Below are 25,858 nucleotides of genomic sequence, written 5' to 3'. Positions count from 1 at the left end.
TGCTTCCCACAATAGCTGCTACTTCGATAGCTGCCTATCGCGTGCACGGGCACCTCCAGTTTTTTGTTATTTTACGTGCGCGTTGACATTTTTGCAGCGCTTTTTGATTTATTATTATTATTTTAACTAAATCACAATGGAGCTGGCCGCATGCTAAACCCGAGATCGATATCGAGTGAAAAAATATCACCGAATCCATGTCAAAAGCTCTGGCCCGACGGTACACGTACTTTTTGGCGAACGCGGGCCTCGCCTGTTCGCAAAAATAGTATAGTAAATTAGCGAATTGGGCACTAGCCACGGTTAAGTTAAGTCAAAGCGACTAAAACGATGCACATGCGGCTGCACTTGGTGCGCTTTATGTTCATAAATCTGCTGCTGAGGTGAGCTGACACAGATACCATCCATGCCTATATGGAGCGATTTCTAAGTGGATTTTCCGATTGCAGCTGCTGTTTCTGGTTGTACGACAATGTGGCAGCTGCAGACTCACAAATCCCAAGCAGGGCTGGCGACTCAGCCAAGGATGCAGCTCGGAAAACCCACATAGAGCCCGAGGAACCGGCGGCGCCTCCAAGGCCGGAACCTCCACCCCCGCCACTCCACAACGGAGCTGGAGTTTTGTTGCCCTCTGCACAGGAGGGCGTGCCCATCGTTGCCACATCCTCCTCCTCCTCCTTCGCCGAAGTGCCCCAAACTGGCAATCGGCCAATATCTGGGGACACGTCAGTGCCTGTAAAGGAGCTGCCCGCGCTATCTGACCAGCAGCGGACCAAAAGCCATAGTGAATATATTAGTGAAATCGATTTAGCCGCTGATGTGGGTGGCGCGTCCTCATCCACCGCCCAAGTGCCAAATAATCAATTAAATTATAATAAGCGTAGCAGTGCCGGTAAAGTGCATAGATTTAGTGAATCGCAGCAATTAGACCAACCAAAGCAATTGGAGCAGGAGGAGCCGGCGACGGGGCAGCCGAAAGCGCCGGAGCTGCAGGAACCACCACAACTACCGCAGGCGGAAGAAAGGTGAGTGGTTTATTGATCCCACACTCGCGGTCAATGTTGTAGTGGTTATGCAGGATTTATAAGAATACCTTTAGCTTGGAATTTATATAATATTATTGTTGTGGATAAGTGAGTTATATATTTTTGGAAAAGATAATTTTATTTTGGAGATCTATTATAATAATTTAGTTTGAAACCTTTTTACTTCAAAGTTCACCGCTGCCGTTTGTACACCTAGTTACATGTATGTGCACACTTCATGGGGTTTTCGCTGATAAGTTCTTGTGACGCACTGACGTGCCTTTCTATTTGTGTTTCCACGGGAAGTATTTCCCGCTGGCGTAATTTTTGTCATTAGTATGAAAGTATTTTTCAATCGACGTGACTTATTTACTTGAACTTGAACATGAAAGAGGGCTACAACAAAGGCCAATGCTAACTTATTTAAAAGGGAAAGAAGGAAACTGACGAAAAATACAGGGGCTTAATGTGTGAGGCATATAAAAAAGGCAAAAAGTGTACTGCATCGCTGATATGCAATTACCCATCCCATGAAGGAGCACAGCCTTGAGCCAAAGAGATTAGCCAGTACGGAAACTAAGAATAATAACTAAATACATGGTCATATGTACATAGATGAAATTCCCAGGCGAACGCAGTCATCTCAAAACTCGCGCTGTTATCAGCTGAATTAAGGCTATAGTGTTTTATATAGGGGCTCTTAGTCCCCCAATGACCCTTATCAGTACTCGGGGCTTGTTGTTGTCACGTCTTGAGGTGGTGGGCACGATTTAGGTTCGCTCACATGCTGCAGCCCACCAACAGCTGGATGAGATCAAAGATGCCTTTCACTCACTAGCTTGTTGGCAAGGTCATCGCAAAATGTTTAGCTGGCGCTTTGCTTTTGTTGCCTATAAATAGAACTGTCCAATAACATGATTATCGATGGGATACGATGCTATCCACCACACCAGATGCGTGAGACATCCGAGCGTTTTCCAACATTTTCCCCGGCATTTCCCAGAGTTTTGTTTACTTACTTGCACGCGAGTGTGCCACGTCGTTAATCTTTGTGGCTGCGACTGCAATTTGTTTTGCTCGTACGCCATGCATAGTATAACGTAGTAACCACATTCACTTGTTTTCGTTTCATTGATAGAGCTGGCTGGCTATTGATTAAGTGCAATAATTGCAGCGAGCTACGTAACTGGCATCTATTCTTAGATGTTCTCTGGCGCCACACACTTTCATGGGTGCTATCTTATCAAGTTTCAGATTTCGATCTGCTCACAGATATCTCATATTTTTTCTTTGTTAATTACTTTGCAGTTCTAGAATGCTTTTCCTCGAGATATATGATTGATTTTGTCTCGAGACGATTGGTTATTGAACGGAATGCGCTATTGGTTTATACACATGTAATGACTGCCCAAAACGTTGTCTCTGGAAATTCCTTTCGCCAATTTAGGTGCTTATATAGCCCTGGGTTTATTGCGTTTTAGCAGTTAAACCGACATGTGCTAAAGTATTTCAAATATAACTCATTCGCGGGCATTTCGTAACCGGGGGCCAAACTATATGTGAATTATATACGAAACTGTCTCTGTCCAGACCCAACGCCACTTCCATACCGACCGAAACCGATTCCAATTGCAATCGCAATCCAGCTCCAGCTCCAGTGCTCCGGCGATCTCCCACGCGTTGTCTTGTCACAATGCCTTTTGCTGGTAATTTGCTTTACAGTTTTTCAATTTATTTTCCCCTCCGTGAGTGTATGTACTTTCTAAATGCCTCCTCCGCCAGTCAGTCTGAGCCTATCTACTGCTGGCCGGCCGGCCGGTCATTTCATTCATCCCAAAAAAGTGGAAAAAATGAGTTGCACAAGTGGCAAACAAACATAAGATTAGACGCAGGCCACCTCTTCGATTTGGAGACTGAAATATACCCGCCATTTAGTGTACTTTAGTGCCTTCAAATAATAATGATGTACAAAAACAAAAAGTTACAACTCCTTAAGATTTATTATTGTACAATTTGTACTTGAAAGACGTCGCAGGAGTTCTCCATTTCCACCAGAGTTTCCTTCAAGTGTAGCATTTCTCTACCACTACGTGGTGTCCAGTCGCGGACTCGCTTGGTCGCAGATCCTTTAAAGGCCTCGTTGAGCACATTTGCATATCGTTGGCCTCTCGGATTTTAGTGCGCCGCTCTATCGCGGGTGGTAAAAGTGTTAAATGGCATCGAATCAGAGCCTGGCTTCGATTTGATGTCATGTTTGTGTCTGGCTGGCCCCGTAAATGGCTTTATCAGTACGAAGTTACTTTCATTTTTTGCATTTTCCGCGAACAGTTTTCGCCAGCACCTCCTGACAGACAGACAGACAGACAGGCAGACAGACCGACATAAATATGTTTTCCAGCCGCGGCGGTAGCACGCAGCCGACAGAATCAAAATCCATTTTGGCCTTCCAGACATCTCACACATTTGCTGCTGGAGACTGTAGATACATATGAACATATAGTATGTGCACTTGTGCATGGTTTGCATTTGGCAGGTGATCGGCGGCGAATCTTTCGCCGGCCGGGGAATTACTTTCACTTTCGACGCGAAGGACTCTCTAAAGAGATTTTACCATTTGGGCTTTCAAATGCATCATGATCTCGTTGAACAGCGTAATCACACTTGGCAAACCCATTATTATGTGTGTACTTACATACGTACGTACGCCCAGTTACACAGCGGGAAGTTGCCCACCATCATCATCAATAGCCTGTTCTCATGCCATCTGGTAGTTGTGTTTTAATTATGCCATTTTGACCAGTTGGAAATATGTACATGTAGTTTCCGAATTTTACATTTGCCAGAGCCTCTTTTTTTCTCCCTGTGTCCCGTGGACTTGCCCATAAAGTTCGCAGATCGTTCACGGCGATCAGGCAATTGGCACTTATGCAAATGTCGCGGACTTACAGCTTCGGAGGATTATATATTGTATAGATAAAACCGCCGATCTGCTGTCAATGATCGCTCAACGATCCGCACGATCAGTCCTCTCCCACGTCGAAATGGAATGCAATGATCGATCTTATCGCCTCGCCTCAATGTCCAAATACTTAATTGATTGTGAGCGTGCGCCCATTGACTTTCGTCAATCAAAATTGATCGCGATCGCTGATCGTTGATCGCCAGGCGATCGCCAGGCGACCGCCGATTACTGATCTCGTCCAGCTGCATTGATTAGGCCGCCGTCGTACGCCTTCACCTGTCTTTTGTGGGCATTCCTCTCGCATTTTTCCCTCTTGTTTTTATTTTTCACTTTGTTTCATTTATTTGGGCGCCTCTCTAATAAAAATGTGGAAAAACAAAAAAACCGCGATCGACGCAGAGAGAGAAAAGCCGGTTTCTGCCGGCGTTTTTCTCTCATCTCCTGCCTCTTGCATTTGTTATTTGTTACTGATTATCTGGCGAAAAAGCCGGGTGGAAGAGAAGGTGGTGCCGGAGTAGGGACCCCAGACGTAGACGTAGACGTAGACGTGTAGACGTTTTGGCATCGTGCGGAGTGAAAAATGCTCGAGACGCGTAGGTGTCCAACTGGGAAGTGGGTGGTGGTGTCGGAAGGGGAGGGGCAAGGCAGCTGCCGCCGCTACTTTGAGTTATTATACGTTTTTTGTTGTTAAACAAATTAATTCGAAATTCTTCAGTGGAAACTGAGTAAACTGTTTGTATGGCTGCACTTTTGATGGGGGTTTTATTGAGTTGTGGGGGATTTGCTGGAGAAATATTCCTACGAGTGGGAGTTACATAATTGAAATTCCCCAATAGTTGAATTGGAAAAATGAAATGATGTTTGATCTTATCCACTTAAAATTTATAACCTGCTTTTGGTGCTCTTTAAATGTTTTTCCTTTTGGTTTTAGGCAGCACGGGATCATTGTGCGATTACTTGTTTACATAACATTGACAGTTTCCAAGATACAAGCATCTACATTGCCACAAACAAGCAATACTATCTTAACTGCCGATCGAGGATCTTGGCAGCAAATCCTTGCACAGAGTTCAATTGCTTCGCTGTGACCCAAACTCTGAACTGGAATCCGCCCTCGGAGGCACCTAGAGAAAATCCTCATTTGGTCCCCAGCTGCCATTTTAACTTTCTTCTGCAGCTTAGAGACCGTCTCCCGATTATCCTCCCTGCTCCGCCTCCAATGGCCACCCACTCGACGGACTGATGGCACTGCCAATACTTCAACCACTTAACAACTCGTGTGTGTGTCTAGCGTCTTTAAGTACACGAAAAGAAAATATCAGCAAGCATCAGAGAAAATATCTAATATTTAATAATATTTTGAATACCTACCGATATGGTATAGCATGGCTAATGATGTATTTTGTTTTGCAATTAAATGCCAGCTGCATATATTGTTTATTTTGATTCATTTGTTCGGATGGATCAATCATAAAAATGTTATGAGCTATAAAACAAAGCGCCTTCAGATGGCACTCGTGTGCAATTTCAAACGGATATGCGTTACTGGATGGGATAATAGGACAACTAATCGTTTACTTTTACTTTAAGGAAGATCGTCAACTTAATGTTTTTAAAAACATCTATGATATGCCATTTGTTTTCCAGTCCATACATTTTAATGAATCACTCTGTACGCTTGTTAATCACTAAGCGTGGCAGTCCGCGTAATGACGAAGCGCACCAGGCGCGTGTTTGATGGCGACTCCTATATGTTCATGATCATAATGCGTAATCACTCAATGAAAAGCTATCACAAAAACTAAAGGGATTTTATACCAAGACTTTAAAAAACTTCCCTAACTTTTTGCTCGCTAAGAGGTTCATTTCTTTCCATGCACAGTGTGTAAATAAAATAGCTTGGTAGACAAGTAAATATTTGGATAAAACATGCCGAATCAGTAAGTTTAATATGGTGTACTTATATAGTCAAGTAAAAAAGTATTTTTCATTACCTATATCAGAACTTTTGTGTGTTGTGCAGGTGCGATCGTCACTAATTGTGACCTAGCTAAAAGAGGTTTTTGATTAACTTAATTAAGTTGAATCGCTTGTATATTTCTTTCCATGCATAGTTTCTGACATTGTTATTGCTGCAGTTAGTTTTGCATTTGCCGCTGTTATGGGTGCTGTTGCTGCCGCCGTTGCCATGGATCATTGTGTAAGCGCCGTGGGTTCAAAAGCACTTTCGCATTACAAGTGTTTATCTTTCAATGGCGTTGCTGCGGCAAGTGCAGCAGCAGCAGCAGCAGCAATAAGGCAACTGGCTGCAATTGCAGTTGCAACTGCAACATGGACAGCCGATGCTGCTGCAGTTGGCATCGTTCGATTCAATTGACACTTTTGGCCCGCGTAACCTTTTTGCCGTGTTGCACAAAAGGAGTCAAAACAAATTGCTAAACACACACGCATCAAAGACAATCGGCGGCACTGAGTCGGCTGTGTCTTTCACCCAAGCAAATTTGATTTTATAGACCTTATTTGCTTGGCCAACAGTGCAATCTGTCTGTGCCCACGTCGCCCGTTTACGATTAACAATTTCACTTTCCGTTGCACTTGCAATTATGCTCGGCCAAATATTTGGTCATATTTATTGGCCCGAGAGAGAGAGACCATCCAGCCATCGATCGCTATCGCCGATCGTAAACTATATGGCCCAGACTCACGGGCACACCGTAAACATTTTACATTCATATCGCGTTTGATTTGCATGAGGACATATGCCAAATCTGGGCCTGGCCCACGCCGCATGCTAATGCTCCTGGCTGGCCAACAGATTTAGACATAAACCTGCCACATGGCGGGGCCAAACCCCCGGCCGGCGGGCTTCCTGTGCAGGAGGCACTGGGATCGGAGGATCGGAGGATCGGGGAGCCATTGTGGGGGCTAAAGCCGTTTCCGACACCTTGTGCCACCCAAATGCAGCTGTGCCCCGGGCAAGGAACACACGGCACCATCCATACGGCCCACAAAACTGTTTGGCGAGGAAAATCTATTTTCCCCCACTGCCGCCTGATGGGTGGGTGGATAGCCTGAGCCCAAGCCTGAGAGCCTGGCTTGGAAAATGGGTATAAAATAAAATTGAAATGGCTTTCTTGATCGGTATTTTTATTGTACCGAATAAGATATAATTATTTTATAGCTCCCTTATACTGCGCCTATTTGAATTCAGGCAACATGTGTCGTTGGAAAGTGAGCCGATTGCTTTTTGGTGTAATTCATTAAAACTAAAATGGCACACATATAATGCCTATTAATTGGCATAGTTTATGTGACATGGTCTTCCTTTTCCACATTTTGATTTGCAATTTAATCTCTCGAATGTTTAAATACGTTTTATTTGTGGATTGAATGTGGATTTGAGTTTCCTTCGAGTAGTAAGTAGCGTAAAAAGTAATTCATTTGCAATAATCGATTTATCCGTCATACTAGCGATACAAGCAACTTCCTCGAGAAGCGGTCTTTGAAAAATGATCTGCTCGCACCTGAGCGCATTTGAAGCATTGGCACTTTTAGGGGCTTTCCTTTCTGGCCATCAATTGGGTGTTTTGGAGCCAACACACACGGAGGCGTTAGTTTCTTGCCAAGATGGAGGGGGGGTAACCTGGGCGACAAGTTTGCCGGCAAAATGCAGCCGCCGCTTCTCACCTGTGCAAGTGCAGGCCGATCCGAGATGATTGCGAGATGTCGAAGTGGATGTGGCTGTGGATTCGGACTCGGATGTGCTGAGGTAATGCTCTCTGCCCGACTCACTCTCTCTCACTATGAGCATGGTAGTTGTGGCTCTGGGAGTCGCAGCTTGTTGGCCCGGTGCGGTGCTCTCCGAGATGTGGCGGCAAATATATCTGCGCACTTGGACCACAATTACCTAGAGCCGACTCCGTAATACGTTCAGTTCTCATTTCGATTTCCAGTGGTGCGATCGTGTGCACCGCTACCACGCCGGTGGTGCCACCTCATCCTCATCCTCCCGTCGCTGGGTGTTTGGGATCGCGAGTCGGAGTCGGATTCACTATCTAGTATCCTCGTTATCCTTGTGAGCGATCGCGTTCGCGTTGTCCGCGTACTCGTAGATGTGCCCGCAGTGCACTTTTCACCAAGACCCTTGATTTAGTTCGGAACCTACAAGTAATTGCCGAAGCACAGAGAAAACTAATCGATATGCAATTATTTGTCTAAACCAGTCCAATCCAATAAATCGTGTACAAAATACATTGTTAAGTGAGATGCATTTCATTTAAATAAACATGTTATCTGCGCGTATTTATGTATTTTCTCTGTGTGTGGCATAAGAAAGTCCTTGAAAGGACTTCAAACTATCGAAAATCACAGCTGAGATCCTTGTTAAATCGTCCCCATTTATCCTTAAAGCGAGTTGAGGCCAAATTGATTTCGCATGTCGATCGAGTAAACATGAATAATAGCTCTTAATTGCAATTATTTCCGCCAACACCTTCAGTTTGCCAAGTGGCAATATTGATTGAGGCTTTGGCTGAGTTAATGTCTGTTTGATCTGCCAACCGGATACCCATTAGGCCAAACTGGCTCGAAATGTTTATAATTCGGTTAGTTCATCAAATCACTATTTGTAGCCACTCTGAGTTGTGCAAATTTTGGCGCAGAGCAAACAGAAGTCGTCGATTTGGGAGGAACAAACACTAGATGCTCGATCTATAGTAATTGTAAATGGGTAAACAGACCCACTATACAAAGAAGTATTTAGTTTTTATTGTGTACGATATATTTTATGTGCGTGCGACATTTCAATGTTGTCCCAGAATAAATGCAAAAGACATTAAAACTATTTCAACGCATAATTCTTGGCCGCAGTCCAGACAAGATTCATAGTTCATATTGAAACTGCAATTGAGATTAATTTTTCATGCTCACAGTTTTGTTTTGGTTAAACTTCACGCAATTTTACATTAGTTAATTGTCATTAGTTAAAGGTACTAGGACAGAAATTCCTGCTTAGATCCGATCGAATAGTATATCAATCAGTTTTCAGCGAGAGTTCGGCCTGTAATCATAACATATTTTCACTTTTCGCACTCCTTAGAAACTGAGGCACTTTTCACGTCGTTGCTTGGAACATGTTGCGTTTAATAATTTATTCAAAATTGAGCTGAAAAGAAAAGCCTGAAATTCCCGACCAACGTGTAGACAAGTTGGTTAAAAAGTATCAAGAAAACGCAACTGCCGGAACGGCCAGACTAACCCAAAATGGCTCACATGGCTTGACTTGACTTACTGCCCAGGCAGACAGTTTGAATACCCAACTCGGCGTTGTTGTTCAGACAAGTCATAAATATGTGTAGCCAGCTGGGGAGTTTTCCTTCTTGAGACCTGGGAGTTTTTGGGCGATTGTGGGCGTTGCGTTGTTGACAAGACTCGCGGTGCAGGCCAATAATTATTACAGAATACCTGGCTATAGGAGGTGAATTTGCATACATGTTGGTTGGGCCAACTCGAATGGGAGTCACTCGCCAGCTTCGAAGCTGGCGAATCGGAGGCATTTAACACTTCTCGCAGCGCCCATTTGATGCACTTTTCCGAAAAGCCGAGAGAAAGAGGAACTAACAGTTGCCCATTTCGGTTAATTAGCTCGGGACTTTTAAACGAAAACGCTGCAAAGAGCTAAGTGAACTGCTAGCGATGGCGATGGACACTCTCGGCATCGGCTTTATTATGCAATAAAAATGCATTCAAATGTGCGCTAATTGTTGCATGCTGCCCCTCGAATGGAGCCCTTTTTCTCACATTTCTCGAACCACTTTGTTCGTGACGCCTCGAGAGATTCGAGGTGGGCCAAGTCCACTCAAAAACTTCGTTTTCCCCATCCCGACTGTCATCTTGAGTTTCCGGTTTGAGGCATTGAAGATGAGCCGTTCCTGCAACAATTATTTATTTGCTTGGTTATAATTTAATAGATATAATATTGTATGGAATACATAGTACCCAATTGAGACTACAAAATCAGTGCAGCTCAATACTTTTTATTTGCTCAGGTCAGTTACTTGCATTTCAAAATGCACTTGCTTCGTCTTTCAGCCTTATTTGTATTTGCTTTTGATTATGTCAAAAGCGAATTGTTGAATTATTTTCTGTTTACTCGGGAATTGTATTTTTGGGCATAATACCTGTTGTTGTTGTTCACATTGTGTATTAGCCACGTATTGGATTCATTTAAACGGTTAAATGGGACTTTAAAATAATACGAAGTTAAGGGAAGGAAATAAAGGGTTATTCTTAGCTTACTTAACTCAGAAAAAAAACATAAATCAAAATGTAAATGTCTGTCTGTTAAAATGAAGGCAAGTGTAAACATCTGGTCAAGATAAAAAAACAGACTAGGCAAACAGGGATATTTTTGTACGAATTTTTATTTCACATTTAATTCTTGTGACGAAAATGGGAAATTCCAAAGAAATGAGGAAAAGTTATCATCTGACTGCGACTTAATCACGTGGATAAAGGAGCAGGAAATGCTCACTGCTCATTGAAACCAAAGTGCTGCAGAAACGCATTTAAAAAATGTATTGTACAATATTCACGCCCCGTAAAGTCGCAATTATATTTCGTTTTCATTATGAAAATCGGACAGTGACAAAGAAAATGCCATATAAAATCGGACTATATCCACCAAATATAATTGCTCTTATCGCGTTCTCAACTTGACATAGTTTGAACTCATTATGTATAAACTGTCAACGCCCCCAAATAATATTTTTAAATTGGCGCTTTGACACAATTTCTATTTTAAGGTACATTTCCTTGAAAGGCATATATAATATAATGAGCCATATATGAGTATATTATATAGCTTTTCAGTTTGCTTAATTAGTTTTATGGCTACTACATTCGCCCTGTCAGATTTTCTTTGACACAGGCATCCCGAAATCATTTTTAGCCAAACATTCAACATAATTGCAAAACTGCATTGAATATTTTCCGCAAAAGTGCAGCCACTAAAAGTGAGAAAGTAGAGAAAATACGTGTATATTAATAAACTGGTGCTTTCAAAATTTGATTTTACGCTGAGATTCGAAAGCTGCTTAAACTGTGAATTTCCCAGAGTGATTTCAATATTTCTCGGCAAGATCATGTCAAGTAATAAGTAAGCGATTCTTATCTAGCCCGCTTTTAAATGTAGACCACTGAAATCGCTGTGCGACATTTGGGTTTTTTTTAACAACCTTTTTAAGTTCGCCTGACGTTGTTCACAGCTGCTGGGGTTTCGCTTCCACAGAGTTAAAAGTGAAGTAAAACAAAACGTTCGCATTGTGAGCTAGAGTACTTGTTTTCCTATTTACATACTCTGCACCATCGTCAGTCGCGTGTGTTATGGTTGCTCCAGATACTCAGTTCGCGGCAATCAGCTGGAAGAGATTCCAACGTGGCTTCTATCTAGCTGGGTTCTCGGTTCGCCGATGCAGACGGATGGGGTGTAAGAATACAGCAGGGTCACAGCTGTGGTTGTAGATTGAGCCTCAAGCCGATATTTATGTGTGTATTTGAGCAAATAAATTATCACCCGCAATTAGAGCCCCGAAAATGAATGTAAGAAAAATGCTGCTACAGTTCGTTATGAAGTTCATTTGTTGTGAGTTGAATAAGCTGAAAACCAACCTGACCATGTTTCTAATATTCTTCTGGATCATATGGTTCTCCCAAATAATAGCCATATCAACGGTGTTCATGAGGTGGGATATTGGCCGAATGGCCGAATTCAAAAATACTCAAACAGGCTCTCAATTAAAACTGATTTCTCAATAATCTTCCAGTTTTCCCGAGATCATTACGGAGCTGCCAGCTGTCACAATAACAGAGCTCCCGCTGGATCGAGTTATGAACCGCCTGGATTCGGTTATACTTGACGGGTCCCCGGCCACAGCCGGAAACCACAGCGACGAGGAGCAGCATCAGCAGCAGCAGCAACCTCATGAGGATCAGCCCATGCAAGTTTCGGAGGCTGACGAGGAAGTTCCTCAAAAAGGCAAGACATCTCTACTGTCTTACCTCTTTCAGAGACAAATTTTGACTTTTCAACTTGTCTCATTCTAGACGAGCAAATGCCGAAGATAAACGATCCTGGCGGAGGCATTCAAGTGGAAGGAATGGTCACACCAGAAGCTGCGACAGTGGGCGAAACCCAAGAGAGCAGCGAGGAGTTGCAGCCCGGATCAGCTGCATTCAATGGGACAGAGGGCACGGCTAACTTGACGAATGCCAACGAGGAAGTGCCCATGCCAGTGTTTTCCGAGTGGGCGCAGAAGCAAATGGAGGCGGAGGCCAGCAGGGAGCAGGCCATGGAGTTGGAGCAGCAGGTGGTAAATAAGTCCGCCCAACGCAAGAACAACACTGGATCTTCCAGTGGAAAGCCGCCGACGCTGAAGCTGCGCTCCAAGAACTACGCCTCGCCGGACTGCGGAGCCAAGATCATCGCACACAATTCCGAGTCCAAGCATACGGAGGCTGTGCTAACCCAATCCACCGATGAGTACATGCTGAGTACTTGCGAAAGTCGGATTTGGTTCGTGGTGGAGCTGTGTGAGGCCATTCAGGCGCAGAAGGTGGACGTGGCCAACTATGAGCTGTTCAGTTCGTCCCCCAAAAACTTTACGGTAGCCGTTTCTAAACGATTCCCCACACGAGACTGGAGCAATGTGGGACGCTTTGCGGCGGAGGACAAGCGAACAATTCAGACTTTTGAGCTTCATCCACACTTATTCGGAAAATTCGTGCGCGTCGATATCACGTCGCACTACGCCAACGAGCACTTTTGTCCGCTGTCGTTGTTCCGAGTGTTTGGCACCTCCGAGTACGAGGCTTTCGAAACGGAAATCCGACCAAGCGATGACCTGGACGATTTCTACGACGACTACGGCGCTCAAGAACAGAAGGCAGCCGTGGGCAGTGGTGGAAACATCTTTCAAAGCGCCTCGGATGCAGTGATGCAAATGGTCAAGAAGGCCGCAGAGGTTCTCGTAAAGCCCACAAAGGCTCTAAAATGGTCAGAGGAATCGGTGCTCTGTCAAACGCCAGCATTTGAAGCCTTCAGCTGTATCAATTGTAATACCACCCTGGTCGAGAGGATTAACAGTCTTTTATCCTGCCAGTTCCAGCAGCTGCAGGCACTCCTCAGTCTTAGTCACTTACGGTCAGATCTTCTAAACAGTCGCGTGTGTCAGGAGGAGTTCGGCATAAGCCTTACGGGCTCGGAGTTCGCCAGTAAAATGGGTAAGGAGCAGAGCTATTTCCTTAGTATGTTGCCAGCGGAGCACGTGGGAGCCATGTGTAAACTCATTCAGGCGGAGCAGAATGTGACTGACCATAACCATACAAAGGCGCCTTCTCTGAAGCAGCACGTAAGCTCACCAGAACCAGTGCAGGATAACGCCACTGCTACGGGTGTTCGGCAGGATTGTGAGAACAGTAAAACGCCCACAAAGGAACCGCTTACACCAAGTCTTGAGGTTGTGGTGCCCGAGGTGAGCCAAGAAGTGCCTTCAATGGAAGACCAGTCGTCGACCTCCAGCGAAACAGTCTCCACAACGAACTCCACGCCTGCCGACGTCAATATATTCAATATGCCGTCGGAACCTGAGGAAGTGGTTGTCAAAGTTCAGCTTCCTCCGGAGCCAACACTTCCAACAACTTTGCAGCCCAGCGATGTGGAATCGTTCACTGACGCTCCTAGCACAAATGCACTCCCTGGCTCTAGTGAAGCTGTAGCGAACGGAGATCTGGGTATGGAGGAGGGTAATCCGGCTAACTGGGACGGCATTGACAACCTACTGACCACGACGGTGGCTTCGATAACCGCTGGCGGAGGTGCAGCTGCCGCTGCAGCCGCCGTGGTGAACGGAAACGCCAACATCGGAGGAGCCGGCATTGTCGGAGCAGGAGGACCAGCCAGTCTATCCAGTGTTAACATGCAGCAGAAGCTGACGAATGGAGCCCAGTCGGAGAGTGTGTTCATCAGGCTCTCCAATCGCATAAAGGTGAGTGGCTCGAGCTCCCTGTTTTAAGTGGGTTTTCGCCCATTGATGTGCGTCATCAGTGAAGAGGCAAATAATACAGAAATAAACAAACAATGAAACTAGAAACTAGCTAGACGACAATCACCCACGCAGGATAGGATGGGGCATGGACGTAGCGTGGCAGGGTAGGAAGTCAAAAGCAAAATTATACCCTATCAAGGAGTTAATTAATTATAGTGGCAAACTGTACAAATGTACTTCAAAATATCAAAAGACCTTTTTCATTCCTTGCATTTTTCCTATTCCTGTTTATAAAGTTTGAACCGCTTGGCGTAGAAATCGTATAAGGAAATTATGACTTCCTTGCACAGGGCCGAAACCAGAACTTACTTGGTAAGACGACTAAGGTAACCCATATTCGGCGTCCTGCTCCCTAATCTCTTCTGACTTGTTTATAGTCGACTTGCGTGCCGGCTGCTCATTACCAGCGGTAGCCACTTCCCGTTTTGGACTCCGTCCAAGGACTGTGCGGGGTTCATCCTTGTAACAATTCTGCCAGCCAACTCGCTACCTTGCCGACCGACGTCATCAATATACATATGCGAATCCATTCGAACCCCGCCACAGCTACACATAAAAAAAATACATATGAAATGCTGAAGGGTGCTCTTTTCTCTAATTTTTGATTATTTATAATAGTCTCTTAAATTCCGGTTGATTCTTGGCAGCATAGCTTTGCTAATTTAATTTGAAATTATTTTTTAATTGGAATAGTATCTGCTTCAAACTAACTATTTCCCTCCGTGTTACCCCCACAACATTCGCTAACCACTGACGTTCACTGGTATTCTGTCTTCCGTAGGCGCTCGAACGAAACATGTCGCTTTCTGGACAATACCTGGAGGAGCTCTCGAGGCGTTACAAGAAGCAAGTGGAGGAGCTGCAGCAGACGCTGACACAACAGACGCTTACGGTGCGCCAACTGGAGGATCAAAGCAGGCGGTACGTAGAGCAGGAGCAGCTGTACCAGCAGCACAGCGCGGAGTTGGCCGGCGAGGTGAGGGCATTGTCGTATCAGGTGCAGGCCTGCATCCTGGTCATCATCATTGTGGGCACCTGCATCTTCCTGATGCTCGTCCTGGGCACTGTCTACTATCGCAAGCTGCGACGCCAGCAACAACAGCTACTGAAGAAGGACCAGGCGGGCCATCCACCTGTGGCTGCGAAACCAAAACTGGATCGCCGTAAGTCCTATGAACAGACGCCAAATCAGAGCACACCCAAGCAACGGCGTCCAAGCGAGGAGGCCATGCTCATTCTGAAGGAGTGCGGGGACAGCAACATGCAGGAGTTGGATCCACCAAGCCGTCAGCGTAAAATTTCAGTTTGCTATGGCAGCAACAATAACATAGCCGCCAATATGGCGATTGCCAACACAAATGGCGGTGCAAGTGTCCGAAATTCTCTGCACAGGCGAAAGGGAGCCAAGCACTCGTGGCACAACAGTCTGGATACCACGGAGACGTCCTGCGGCGAGCAAACGGACAAGTTCTTCGATGTGGGTAAGTACTGGCTTGAATAACCCTGAAACGAATTCAAATTTAATCGAGAAATCCCCTCTTCAGACACCCTTAAAAGCATAAAGCAAAGCTGCGGTAAGCCGGGAAAGAAAAAATCCCTTCAGCAACTGAAACCATTGGGTCTTAAGCGCCAGGAATCCGCGCCAGCCACCTATACGCCGGATTTGCAAGCTGAAGAACCAGCCACGCAGAGCGACTTTGACGAGAGCCTAATGCTTGACGATGATGATCTAGCTAACTTTATACCCACCAGCGATTTGGCCTACAATGAGTTTATGCCAGAAGGACCCTCGGGCTACCAGATTGTGGACACAGTAGACGGAAAACCTGGCAAAGAGCCAGGCACCAAGAAATCTAGACGCCTGTCCTCGCCGGCATTCTTTAAGTCGCCCTTTAGCAAGAGCAAAAACAAGGGCTACAGCTTTAATGGCGTCAAAAACAGCCATGCGGTGCACGAGCCCACATCCTGGGAGTGGTACCGACTCAAACGAAGCGAAAAGCACCAGCAGCAACAGCAGGCGAAGCTGGTCAGCAAGAGTCTGCCCAGCGCCAGTCTGGACAGCTCGTCGCTGTCGGAGGTAAACTTCCCACTTAGCTCCAGCACCGCCACCACACAGAATTCGTTTCGCATACTGGGCGAGGCCATTCTGTCCTCCGGGGAGGGACGCATCACCCCGAATGGGAATGGCAACGCAATGTCTGGCGGTCTGGCAAGCAGCAGTAGTGGTAGTGGCAGTGGTGGCAGCACTACCTCATCCACCACCAAGAAGAAACAGCGCGCCCTTAACAACCTCTTTCGCAAGGCCTTCGATTTTTAACTAGAACCCAGTGTTTCGACTTGTTAACGTTTTTAGATTTGCGCATTTGTACATTATTTTGGATTCGGATTGAACCTGTTGGGTTTATATTTTGATAAATGATTTGTACAAATGAATAGTAATTTTTTGCGGATTATAGAAAGGTCTGTGAAGTGAAGTGAAGAAAAGTGAGAGTTCCTTTTGTGTTGCAGTGAAATGCAAATGACTGTTAAGCGAAAAACAACAAATTTAAGTAAAGTACTTATATATTTTGTAGAATGCTTGCATGCGTAAGGTAAACGATATACCAGATTAGGTTAATTATGTACGTATATTCCAAGCCTCGTCATTCTTGCTACATTCACCCAATCCCACAGTTATCTACATTAAGTGATGAACGAAACATTTGCAAGTTGTTGCCACACATTTAGTTTGTTATTCTTAGCAATTTCTACATACAATTAGTTAATAGTTTAGTCTTTATTTATAACTAAATACAATTAACATTTATTTACAAAACGTAAATTGTCTTTGCTAATTGTTCTACGTTAAAGATTATATTTTCAACTCGCTGAGGAACTCTGCCACCTCAAGGGCGTCTTCACTAGCCAGCTTTGTCTCCTTGACGGCACTGTTTAATCCTCGACCAGCGGTTCCCATGTTTTTCTTCCACTGCTCGACAGTTTTGTACTTTTCATCGTTGGCACAATATATTATCTCGTTGATGTCTTCCTCTAGTTTGTAGCTGCACACAGCAGGAAAGACTTTGTGCAGATTGTTGAGAGCCTCTGTGCGAAGGCTCTCATCGCGACACACGAGATTTAGCATAAAGAGACCTTTCGGACCGATAATCTCCTTTATGTGCTGCAGGATCTTCGTAGCTAGGAAGCTTTGGGGCGGACAACTCATTCCCAAACTGAGATCCTTGCTGTCTACATCGAACAACACGGCATCGAAGTGGATATCTAAACGTAAATGCATTACAATAATACAAAATTTTGCCTAATACGAGATTGTATCGTGGATTTTCACCTTCATTGCGACATCGCTCAACGAAATCCAAGCCATCATCGATAACCACATGAAAGCGTTTGTCCTGCTTGAGCTCAAAATACTGCTCAGCCACCTCCAACATTATAGGATCAATTTCGACGGCCGTTATTCTAGCTTGCCTGAAAGGAAAATTGCAATTAAAAAAGAGTATAGTAGTTAAACTGAGTAAGACCTACGGCAAAGCGGCGTGAAGAAAGCTGCACAGACCGCCGCCTCCCAAGCCGACGACGAGAACATCCTTTTCCACATCTCTTTTGGGATGCTGCACCGTTGTGGCCAGTTGGACACCCACGGACATGTACAAATGATGCTGGCAGGCTAGGTAGCCGAAGTCAATCTTCTTTCGATCCTTTTTGCCTTTGATTTTGACTACAACATAATTTGTGCTTGAACAAAACGGCAAAATGATAGTAAGATATATTTACCTGTTTTAACTAAGGCTTCCGATTGCACAACAAACTGATTGCTGAGAAAAATAAGGCGTCGCAGGGTCTTGCCATTGGCCTCCACTTCCTCGATGCGGAAATCTCCAGATATCTTAGAGAACCCACAAATAAGAGTCTCCCTTTTGCCCACATCGGATCCAAGACTTAGATACGGTATCTGATCAGTGAGTCCAGCTGGCGATAGGTTCTTTATGCTGTCGGCCAACTCTTGCTTCACTTCGTCTAAGGTACTGTAAACCTGATCTCTATGAAGGGTAACCACAGCCAGTCGTTGGAAGTTGGCGGAGTCCTGGAGCTTTTTCCGGCCCGCAGGCGTGGAAAAAATCCACTCCACCTCTCTTCCCTGAGGAACGATAAACGCCGCGTATTTGCCCAGGCCGCGAGCTGGCGGCTTATCCAGTATGTGGATAGTATAGCGAGGGGTTTGCTCAGATGGTCGGTGCAGATCCATGATCACCTCATTGTGACCAGCTATGTTGGATCTGGCTAGACCGTTGCAAACCAAAGCGGCCTTTTGGACTGATGAAACTGCGCTATTCAGTTCGGAGACCGTGGTGAATCTTTGCATCTTGTCGTTGCCGAAACCAAATTCGAGTACCTACAAGTAAATCAAATTGTAATCTGAATGCAAAAAGTTAATTGCCTAGGGGTCTACTCACTGGCATTGGAAGGCTCTTAAATTTAGTAGCGACGACTACGAAAACAGGCAGCGTCAAGGCATCATCGGCATTCTTCTCTTTGTTGGCCTGTTCCACCCCCAAGCAGTGAACAATCCTCAGCATGCAATTGTGCTTGGGCAGGAAGTCCAGTAGGAAATTGAGGATGTGCTCTTGCAGCAGGGAGATACCCACATAGCGACCACCGTTCCTGATGCATAAATAGAGACATTGAATACCTTCGATCTGGGACTGTGCACATTACCCACCTCATGGTTCTTAGTATTTCCTTGAAATAGTTTTCCACCACCGCTCTCGTTTCAGGTTCGTCGTCGGCAAACAGAGCATCCAGCGTTCCCTTGTCCAACGACACCGAAAAGCTTTCATCCGGGAACGTCATTGCTGTCGCGTCCATTTGCAGAAACTTCATTTCCGGCCGCGATTTGGCATTCAGTTCCAGCATTTTCTTCACAGCGATGGGAGATATATCTATGTTTGTGATATCCCTAAGGGGAAAATGTAAAATACCAAGGGAAAGTTATTTATAGGGCCAAGATCAAGATCTAATACATATTGGAAAGGAATGTTATATGTAAGGAGGAGGCGCATGCTACTTATACATAAAGCTTATTACAGAAGATTCCTTACCGAAATCCTGTGTCGTACATATCCATGCTCAATTTGGAGTTACCGCATCCCAGCATCAAAATCCTATCCGCCGGCTTGATGTATTTGTGGATCTGGTCGCACAACTCCAGGTATTCGCCGTACCTTCGCAGTTAAAGCAACTTTTAGTTGGCCAAGAAAACACATGTTGCTCGGAGTTCTTCCCTTCCCCAAGAAGTCTGCTCGAGCTTAGTGGGTACCATTTACGTACCATTCGAAGGCCTTCTCACCGCGCTTCTTGAAGAATTCGTTCCAGTAATCGGTCTGTGCGAACTCCTCGCGGGTTTTGGGCAGTAAATTCATGGTTTCAACAACTACAAAAAGGATGCAAAATATAAACAATAAAGCGGCAAAATGTGATTGTACGGGGCATTGCCATTCTAGTGGATGGTCCCTCAGCAGTGTGGCCGGAGCCAAAAAGTATCGATAAGTTAGAGGCGGATCATTTGCAAAATATTCAATAGCTTATTTCGCTAAATGTAATACTAAAAGTAATACAATTAAAGTTTTTTTAAGTAGCACTATAAGAAACTTGGTTTTCCATTTTATATTTGTACAAATATTTTATCTGATTGTCAACACCATCGATTAGATTAGTGTGACCTTTCTGCCGTCAATCTGTGCGATGTGCCATTCACAGCGACTAGTCGACAGGCACTGATTGGACAATTTCTTTGCCAAAGCAAACGGCTAAACGATTATCTGCGCTTAAAAAGCCATTTAGTCATTTATTTCCTGGGGTTTTCGACTTCCTCCGAGTACCCGGCATCGGTACCCATGTGAAGGAGTGCAGCGGATTCGGAAACAGCCGAGAAACCAGGCAAAAAGCGTGGTGAAAGCAGGCGCTGACTGACCTCGAAAAGGGGGAGGAGGTGGCTCCTCTGAAGAAATCGAATCCAATCGAGAGCTTATCCACTTGACAGCGGTATGGAACGCCTGTGAAGAACTTGGCAGATGCAAAGGAAACTGGCGCTCGCATCCTCCGGACTGGGACAGGGATTGGATTTGAGAGCCGCGGCGCGGTGTAAATGCGTGCGGCCGTTGGCCTGATGCTGTCGCACGGTGCTGGTGGCATGGAGCCAGCGTTGTCACGCCCAGACTACGAGCAGAGCGCCCTGCACCACAGCTGCCTGCTGGTGCTGCTCCGCGGCGTGGGTCCATCGCGCGCTCGCGTCCTTCAGCGGGCGTTTGAGAAAGTGCGACGTGTCAATCACATCCGGGTCAATGGTGTGTGTTGCTCCAGCTCTCTTGCTATCTTTTTGATTACAAATAATTCAATCTGCCTTACAGACTCCTCTGGACATCCCCGCTCTATTTGGATCCGCTTCGTTCACGATCATCCTGTGGAGCACAACGATTGGGGCGACTTTCAGACCCATCGCCGACTGCTGGGACTTGTCACCATTGGCAAATTCGATAGCCAAATCGAGCTCAATGAGCTGTGCCGTCAGCACGAGTCCTTAAAAGTTCGCTACGGGTCTACTCTGTACGAGTCCCGTGCAATTTTCTTTGGGCCCGATGAGCAGCCACTGGAAACCATTGGGGAGGTGCTGGGACCACCGGCAGCTGGTGGACGACGCCTTCAAGATGAATTCACAACGCCATCGAACTTCAAAGCGCAGGCCTTTTTCTATCGCGAACAGGATTCGTGTGCCGATCTCGAATCTCGAATTGGGGACTTTGCTAGCGCGTTGTTTTGGGTCCTGGAATCACGACGGTTAGAGCGATCTCGCGAGAAGGCGGACAAGGTGAGCCTGTTGCTGGCACCCTTTGAAAAGCGAGACTTTGTGGGCCTGGACATGGAGTCGAGGAACAATAGGAAAAGATGCGTGGGTCGTGTGATGAAGAACCTGGCAGATCTATCGCTGCAAGCTGGCCTGGTTGACGACGCCTTGAGTCTGTACCACAATGCCAATGAGACTTTGAGGTCGGTAGGTGATTCCCTTTGGGTTGGGGCAACCGAAGAGGGCTTGTGTGCCGCTTCCGCAATGCTGTTGTATCCCCAAATGCGAGAAACCGAAACGCTGCATAGAAACTCGTCGCTTCAGGAGGCGGGTGAGTACCAAAAACCTAATTGAATATGCCTTACTTATTCCTCATCCTTGCCAGGCACCTCTCCCCTAAAAAACACCCCTGAAAAGTGGCGTGCTAGCGACGCCACCAAGAAGATTAGCGCCAGTGACGCGACCGCGAACAATGTGGATTCCAACCAGCCTCAGCAGCGCGTAACCTCGAACTCATCTTCCTGCTCATCCGTGTCTTCCCTGGTGACAACGGCCACCAATTCCTCCGCCTCGGACACGCCAACTACATCATCTTCCTCCACTTCGACGATATCGGCAGCACCGATACCAGGACACCAGAGGAACGGCGATCTGCCGGGCAACATCCTCAAGGCGGAGGAGATCAGCAACTACTATCGCAAGGCCATCATTAACTACAGCAAGTACAGGCATGCAGCCACTATAGAGACGGAGGCGGCACTGAAGGCCTCGCGGATTTGCATCGAGCAGAATCGTCCCCTGGACGTGGCCATGTTTTTGCAGAATATACTCTACATAAACCTGAGCATGAGCGAAGCCGAGCGGGTAAAGAGATTCGAGGTCATTACGGATCTTTACCAGCAGATCGGATACCAAAGGAAGGCGGCATTTTTCCAAAGACTCGCTGCACTCAAGCACGTTCAGCAGGGCAGCCAAGCGCCGGACTGGAACCAAAGTTACCGCCTCATGTTGGGCAGTTTTACGGGGTACCGGCTTTGTCTCGACCCCTTGGAAGTAATAGAAAATGCCGCCGGCTGGCCGGCGTTGCAAATCGATCTGGTCCAGACCCTTATAACTGCCGCCAGGCGTTTGGGACACTCCGCTTTGGCCACGCGGCACATGACCTTTTTGCTGCAGACTCAGTGGGACAACATGTCGCCAACGGAGCAAAGCGAGATGGCTGTGCAACTGCAGGTAAGTTATCAAAATAAGATGCTAATTCATTCACACTAAAATCGGTACATTTTCTAAAGAATTTAAGCGCTCAGTGCGAGGGCTCTCCTGTGCCCTTGGTGCTGGAAAATGGCACTGTGATACCACCCGCCAATCTCACGGATCTGCCCTACTGTATCGATCTTCAGGTTAAAGATTTGCCCGCTCATTTGCGACCGCAAAGAATAAAGGTGGCCAAAGCGGACAGTGGGCCTTTCCTATTCACCCCCATACACTTTAATTCTGTCGACAGGAGGGATAAGAAAAAGGACAAAAATAAAATAGGTAAGATTTGGGGTTAAAATCTCTGCATACGTACATAACTAATTTTTATATTAGCTTTCCAGTGGGTGCAAAATGATCTTAGTGAAGTGACTGTGCGCCTGCGGAATCCCCTGCCCTTTGAGCTGCCCGTAACGGACATGAGATTGCTAACAAACGGCGTGGTGTTTGAGTCTTTGCCCCAGACTCTTGTACTACAGCCACATGTGCCCACGTATGTGGCGCTACATGGAACGCCAATTGAGACGGGGCAACTCGATCTGCAGGGCTACAGCACGCACACGCTCGGTGTGAAGTCCAACTGTCGGCTGAAGCACATGCGTGGTCGTAGCTTTCCGCCCAACTACGTGGTTGATGTTATCCCCGCCCTTCCTAGGATATCTGTGAAAACTTCGCTACCACAGACGGCGACGTTTAGCAACATGAACAGTGCGGATATCGTTGTGACCTCTGCCAGCTTAACGCTGTACAACGGAGAATCCTCCAGCTGCACAATAACTATTACCAATGAGAGCGCCACGCTGCCACTGGAGCACCTAGAGTTTAGCATCAACTCAAATGTGGAGCAGGAGCTGCAGCAGAAGATCTTCCGAATAGATGAAGAAGCCATCAAGGTAAGATTTATGATCTTATATTGAGTAAATGAATAATCAATGATTTTCCTTTGCAGGCCCATTTGCCAGTGCCTCCCCAGGGCACCATTGAAATCATAGTGGATGTTTTTGCCGAAGCGGACTTCGTTTGTCCTCAACCACCTGCTTCATTGCATTCTGCCGCTGCTCCTGGGGACTACGGTGCGTCGTCACTAACGCACTACTCGAGCGTGTCCACCTCTGGGCACGCCAGCTTACCCTCGAGAGTCGGTTCACCGCATCATCGTCGAAATGAGCCACAGAATTCCAGTTTCCGGTCGACCATTTCTGGCGGTCCACCATCGCTGGCTGCCTTAACCCTGCACCCTGGCGGCGGTGGAGGAGTAGGACCTTCCAGCCTTGGGTCACAATATAACCAGCACATAGAGGCGCAAGTTAGATTTAAGTACTCGGGCGGAGATGCTTTGACGGCGGGCTACTGTCGCCAATGTGCGGTGTCCTTTAATCTAGAACTTTTGCCTAGCGTACAGATTACAAGCTGGGATGTGCTTCCCGCAGAGGTGTAAGTGCAATCTTCTCGTTTTTCAAAGTAACTCCTTCTAACATTGTATATCAAATTTACAGAGCCTCCCAATTTTACCTGGTACTTGACATCTCCAACCTAACCGCTCAAGAGATGTCGCTCAACTATACGGACACCAAGAATATACTCATCGAGGCCAAAGAGAGCTGCCGAGTGCCCATACCCGTGGATCGGTGCTCCTTGGAGAAAGTGGTGGCTGCTCGGGCGGCCGAGGTAGCTGAGAATCTGGAGAGGGGTATGATGAATCCCGCTTAATATGAGCTCATTCACTATTTGTGCTTATCTTTTTACTAGAACTCTGCTTCCGGACGCAGCTGCTGTCGTTTAACGATGCTCTGAGTAAGCTCTGCTCAATTCATATAGCTGAAAGGGTGAAAATCAAGTGGCTGTTAACGGGGACGGACATTCAGGGAATCGCCTCACTGCGAGGAATAGTTCTCTCCCAGTCTATGGTGGATTTGACAGCTGTGTCGCCTTTGGAGTGGGGTGTGTTTGTTTAGAATCTTCCTTACCGACTTTGTAATGACAATTGTATTACACCTTTAGCTATCAGCTTTCAAGACACGCTCGTGCAGCCACACAATGAGATTGTATGCACGGTGGGACAGCGGTCGCTGCTAAGCATCCAGCTGGCCAATCAATCCCTGCAACCACTTAGAAATCTGGTGCTGAGCATTAAGTTCTATCAGGATTACCTGAACGGAATGGAAAATTACAATTTGGAGACACGCGTGGCCATTTCAGGACCAAATAGGTGAGAGCTGAAGAAAAATATTGAAACGAAGCAGTTAAATATTTAGACAATATCAACCCTCTTAGAATTGCAATACCACTACTGGAGAAGCAGGAGCAGAAAGAGCATACTTGCTCTGTGATATTCTTTACCCCCGGACGTTTCAAGGCCAGCATCGAATGCACCAGCAATCCGCAGAAGCAGTCGGAGCAGCCGTCGTCATTGCTAACCCGCTCCTGTCCGGCAGAAGCGGAGAGTGTCGGCCAATCGGTCATGTTCTCCTCCAGCTACGATGAGCAGCAGGCGCATGTGTGGAAGTTCATTCCGCCCATCGAGGTGACCGTCGTGGAGCAGTGAAATGTTACCTGTCGCTAGTTTAATTTCGTTACAATGTTTGTGTATGTATTGTGTATACACCCCATACTAATCCCCTACTCTTGTTAAAGTATTTGATTCCCACGCGCCCTGTTATATCCGTAAACACGAAAAGCAATTGTTTGTAAAGAATTCTTACCTACATAGATACAACATGTAACGCATAACACTGTATATAATTAAGCTGAAACACAAAGTTATACTGTGCCCCAAGCTTGATAGAGAAAATGGCCATAACATAAATCATATAACCTATAGTTCATGCCTGTAAAACATATACATATTTAAGCAAGCGATGCGCTATTTAAATAGATAGCCAATGTTCCGCGCACTAGAAGCCACGCCAAGCATTATACATTTTGATAACGAAGCTCGTGTTTAAAAAATATTTTTATACAATTACCGGGGCAATACACATGTATCATAATGAACTACATATTAAGATTGTTGCTAAAGAAATTATGCCAATGAAATGTGTGAATAACTGTAGTGTAAAAGCAATAAACTCTATTTGACGAAACATTTGGTGTCTTTGGTTTCTCCTTTTCAGCCGAGTCTTCGTATCTCGTCCATGGTGAATCCGTTGCGGTTGAGCATTATGCAGAAGAGCACGTACACATAGTAGCTTCCCGGGATGAAGGTCAGTGCCCCGATGATACCCAACGCCCACACCCGATCCGATCGCTCCCGGCTCGTGTCCGTCACCCAGTTTAAGGTGGCAAAGGCGATGCAAACCTGAAGACAAAGACATCAGATCAGAAGTTCGAAGGAACTGTGCATGTATGTGTGGGCACCAGTAATCACTACTCACAATGCCACCGATAAACAGCAAAAGAATGATAATAATGGTCTTCCAAGGCACTGGACCTGGCATCGCCGGTTCCGTCCACTGTTCATTAACGAATCCATCGGTCTCGCATTGGGACTCCACCACCTTGATGTACTCTCCGGAGCCTGCTGGCGCGGAACTCCTGCCCCCTCCATTTAGGCGGTGCCGCGACTCCGAATTGGTGGGCTCCATATGTGGTCTCTACCTACTGGCAGTTGATCTTGACCAGATGCCAATTTCAGACTAAACAAACAAGCATTTTGCGGCAAGTCAATGTTATC

The 25,858-nt window shown here is 46.0% G+C and overlaps 4 protein-coding genes and 1 long non-coding RNA gene across 8 annotated transcripts; 2 read left to right on the top strand and 3 right to left on the bottom strand.

The window, feature by feature from the left end:
- Positions 1-78: 78 nt before the first annotated feature.
- CG31678 (uncharacterized protein) lies at positions 79-16,888 on the top strand. Of its 3 annotated transcripts, none has more exons than NM_165336.3 (6): positions 79-383; positions 450-1,025; positions 11,811-12,022; positions 12,091-14,030; positions 14,872-15,571; positions 15,635-16,888. In NM_165336.3, the coding sequence occupies exons 1-6, from the start codon at positions 331-333 to the stop codon at positions 16,405-16,407; spliced, it is 4,254 nt and encodes a 1,417-aa protein (NP_724277.2). In that variant the 5' UTR covers positions 79-330; the 3' UTR covers positions 16,408-16,888. The 3 variants fall into 3 exon arrangements, with proteins under 3 accessions (NP_724277.2, NP_001137844.1, NP_001286106.1); NM_001144372.2 differs by lacking the exons at positions 79-383; positions 450-1,025 and adding exons at positions 7,924-8,154; positions 11,571-11,729; NM_001299177.1 differs by lacking the exons at positions 79-383; positions 450-1,025 and adding an exon at positions 11,272-11,729.
- On the bottom strand, positions 7,415-11,138 carry lncRNA:CR45004 (long non-coding RNA:CR45004). The gene has a single exon (NR_124404.1). It is a non-coding gene; the product is annotated as a long non-coding RNA:CR45004 (long non-coding RNA).
- On the bottom strand, positions 16,802-19,594 carry CG2614 (uncharacterized protein). 2 transcript variants are annotated; one of them, NM_136201.5, is made up of 8 exons: positions 19,419-19,594; positions 19,190-19,312; positions 18,811-19,047; positions 18,545-18,752; positions 17,865-18,483; positions 17,616-17,808; positions 17,419-17,558; positions 16,802-17,351 (listed from the first exon to the last, which is right to left on the bottom strand). In NM_136201.5, the coding sequence occupies exons 1-8, from the start codon at positions 19,508-19,510 to the stop codon at positions 16,942-16,944; spliced, it is 2,022 nt and encodes a 673-aa protein (NP_610045.1). In that variant the 5' UTR covers positions 19,511-19,594; the 3' UTR covers positions 16,802-16,941. The 2 variants fall into 2 exon arrangements, with proteins under 2 accessions (NP_610045.1, NP_001260634.1); NM_001273705.1 differs by having other exon boundaries at positions 17,616-17,796.
- Positions 19,595-19,841: 247 nt separating this feature from the next.
- Positions 19,842-25,265, top strand: brun (brunelleschi). Its single transcript, NM_136200.3, has 10 exons — positions 19,842-20,434; positions 20,498-21,262; positions 21,317-22,164; positions 22,224-22,467; positions 22,522-23,078; positions 23,135-23,619; positions 23,682-23,875; positions 23,935-24,126; positions 24,187-24,394; positions 24,460-25,265. The coding sequence occupies exons 1-10, from the start codon at positions 20,236-20,238 to the stop codon at positions 24,728-24,730; spliced, it is 3,963 nt and encodes a 1,320-aa protein (NP_610044.2). The 5' UTR covers positions 19,842-20,235; the 3' UTR covers positions 24,731-25,265.
- Positions 25,122-25,831, bottom strand: CG2611 (uncharacterized protein). The gene is made up of 2 exons (NM_136199.4): positions 25,560-25,831; positions 25,122-25,483 (listed from the first exon to the last, which is right to left on the bottom strand). Exons 1-2 carry the CDS (start codon positions 25,767-25,769, stop codon positions 25,295-25,297), a joined length of 399 nt encoding a protein of 132 aa, NP_610043.1. The 5' UTR covers positions 25,770-25,831; the 3' UTR covers positions 25,122-25,294.
- Between the last annotated feature and the right edge of the window lie 27 nt (positions 25,832-25,858).

This window comes from Drosophila melanogaster, chromosome 2L (genome assembly GCF_000001215.4).
Source record: "Drosophila melanogaster chromosome 2L".
Classification (NCBI taxonomy): domain Eukaryota; kingdom Metazoa; phylum Arthropoda; class Insecta; order Diptera; family Drosophilidae; genus Drosophila; species Drosophila melanogaster.
The sequence above is the reverse complement of the archived record's forward strand: the minus strand, read 5'-3'. Positions and strand labels throughout refer to the sequence as shown.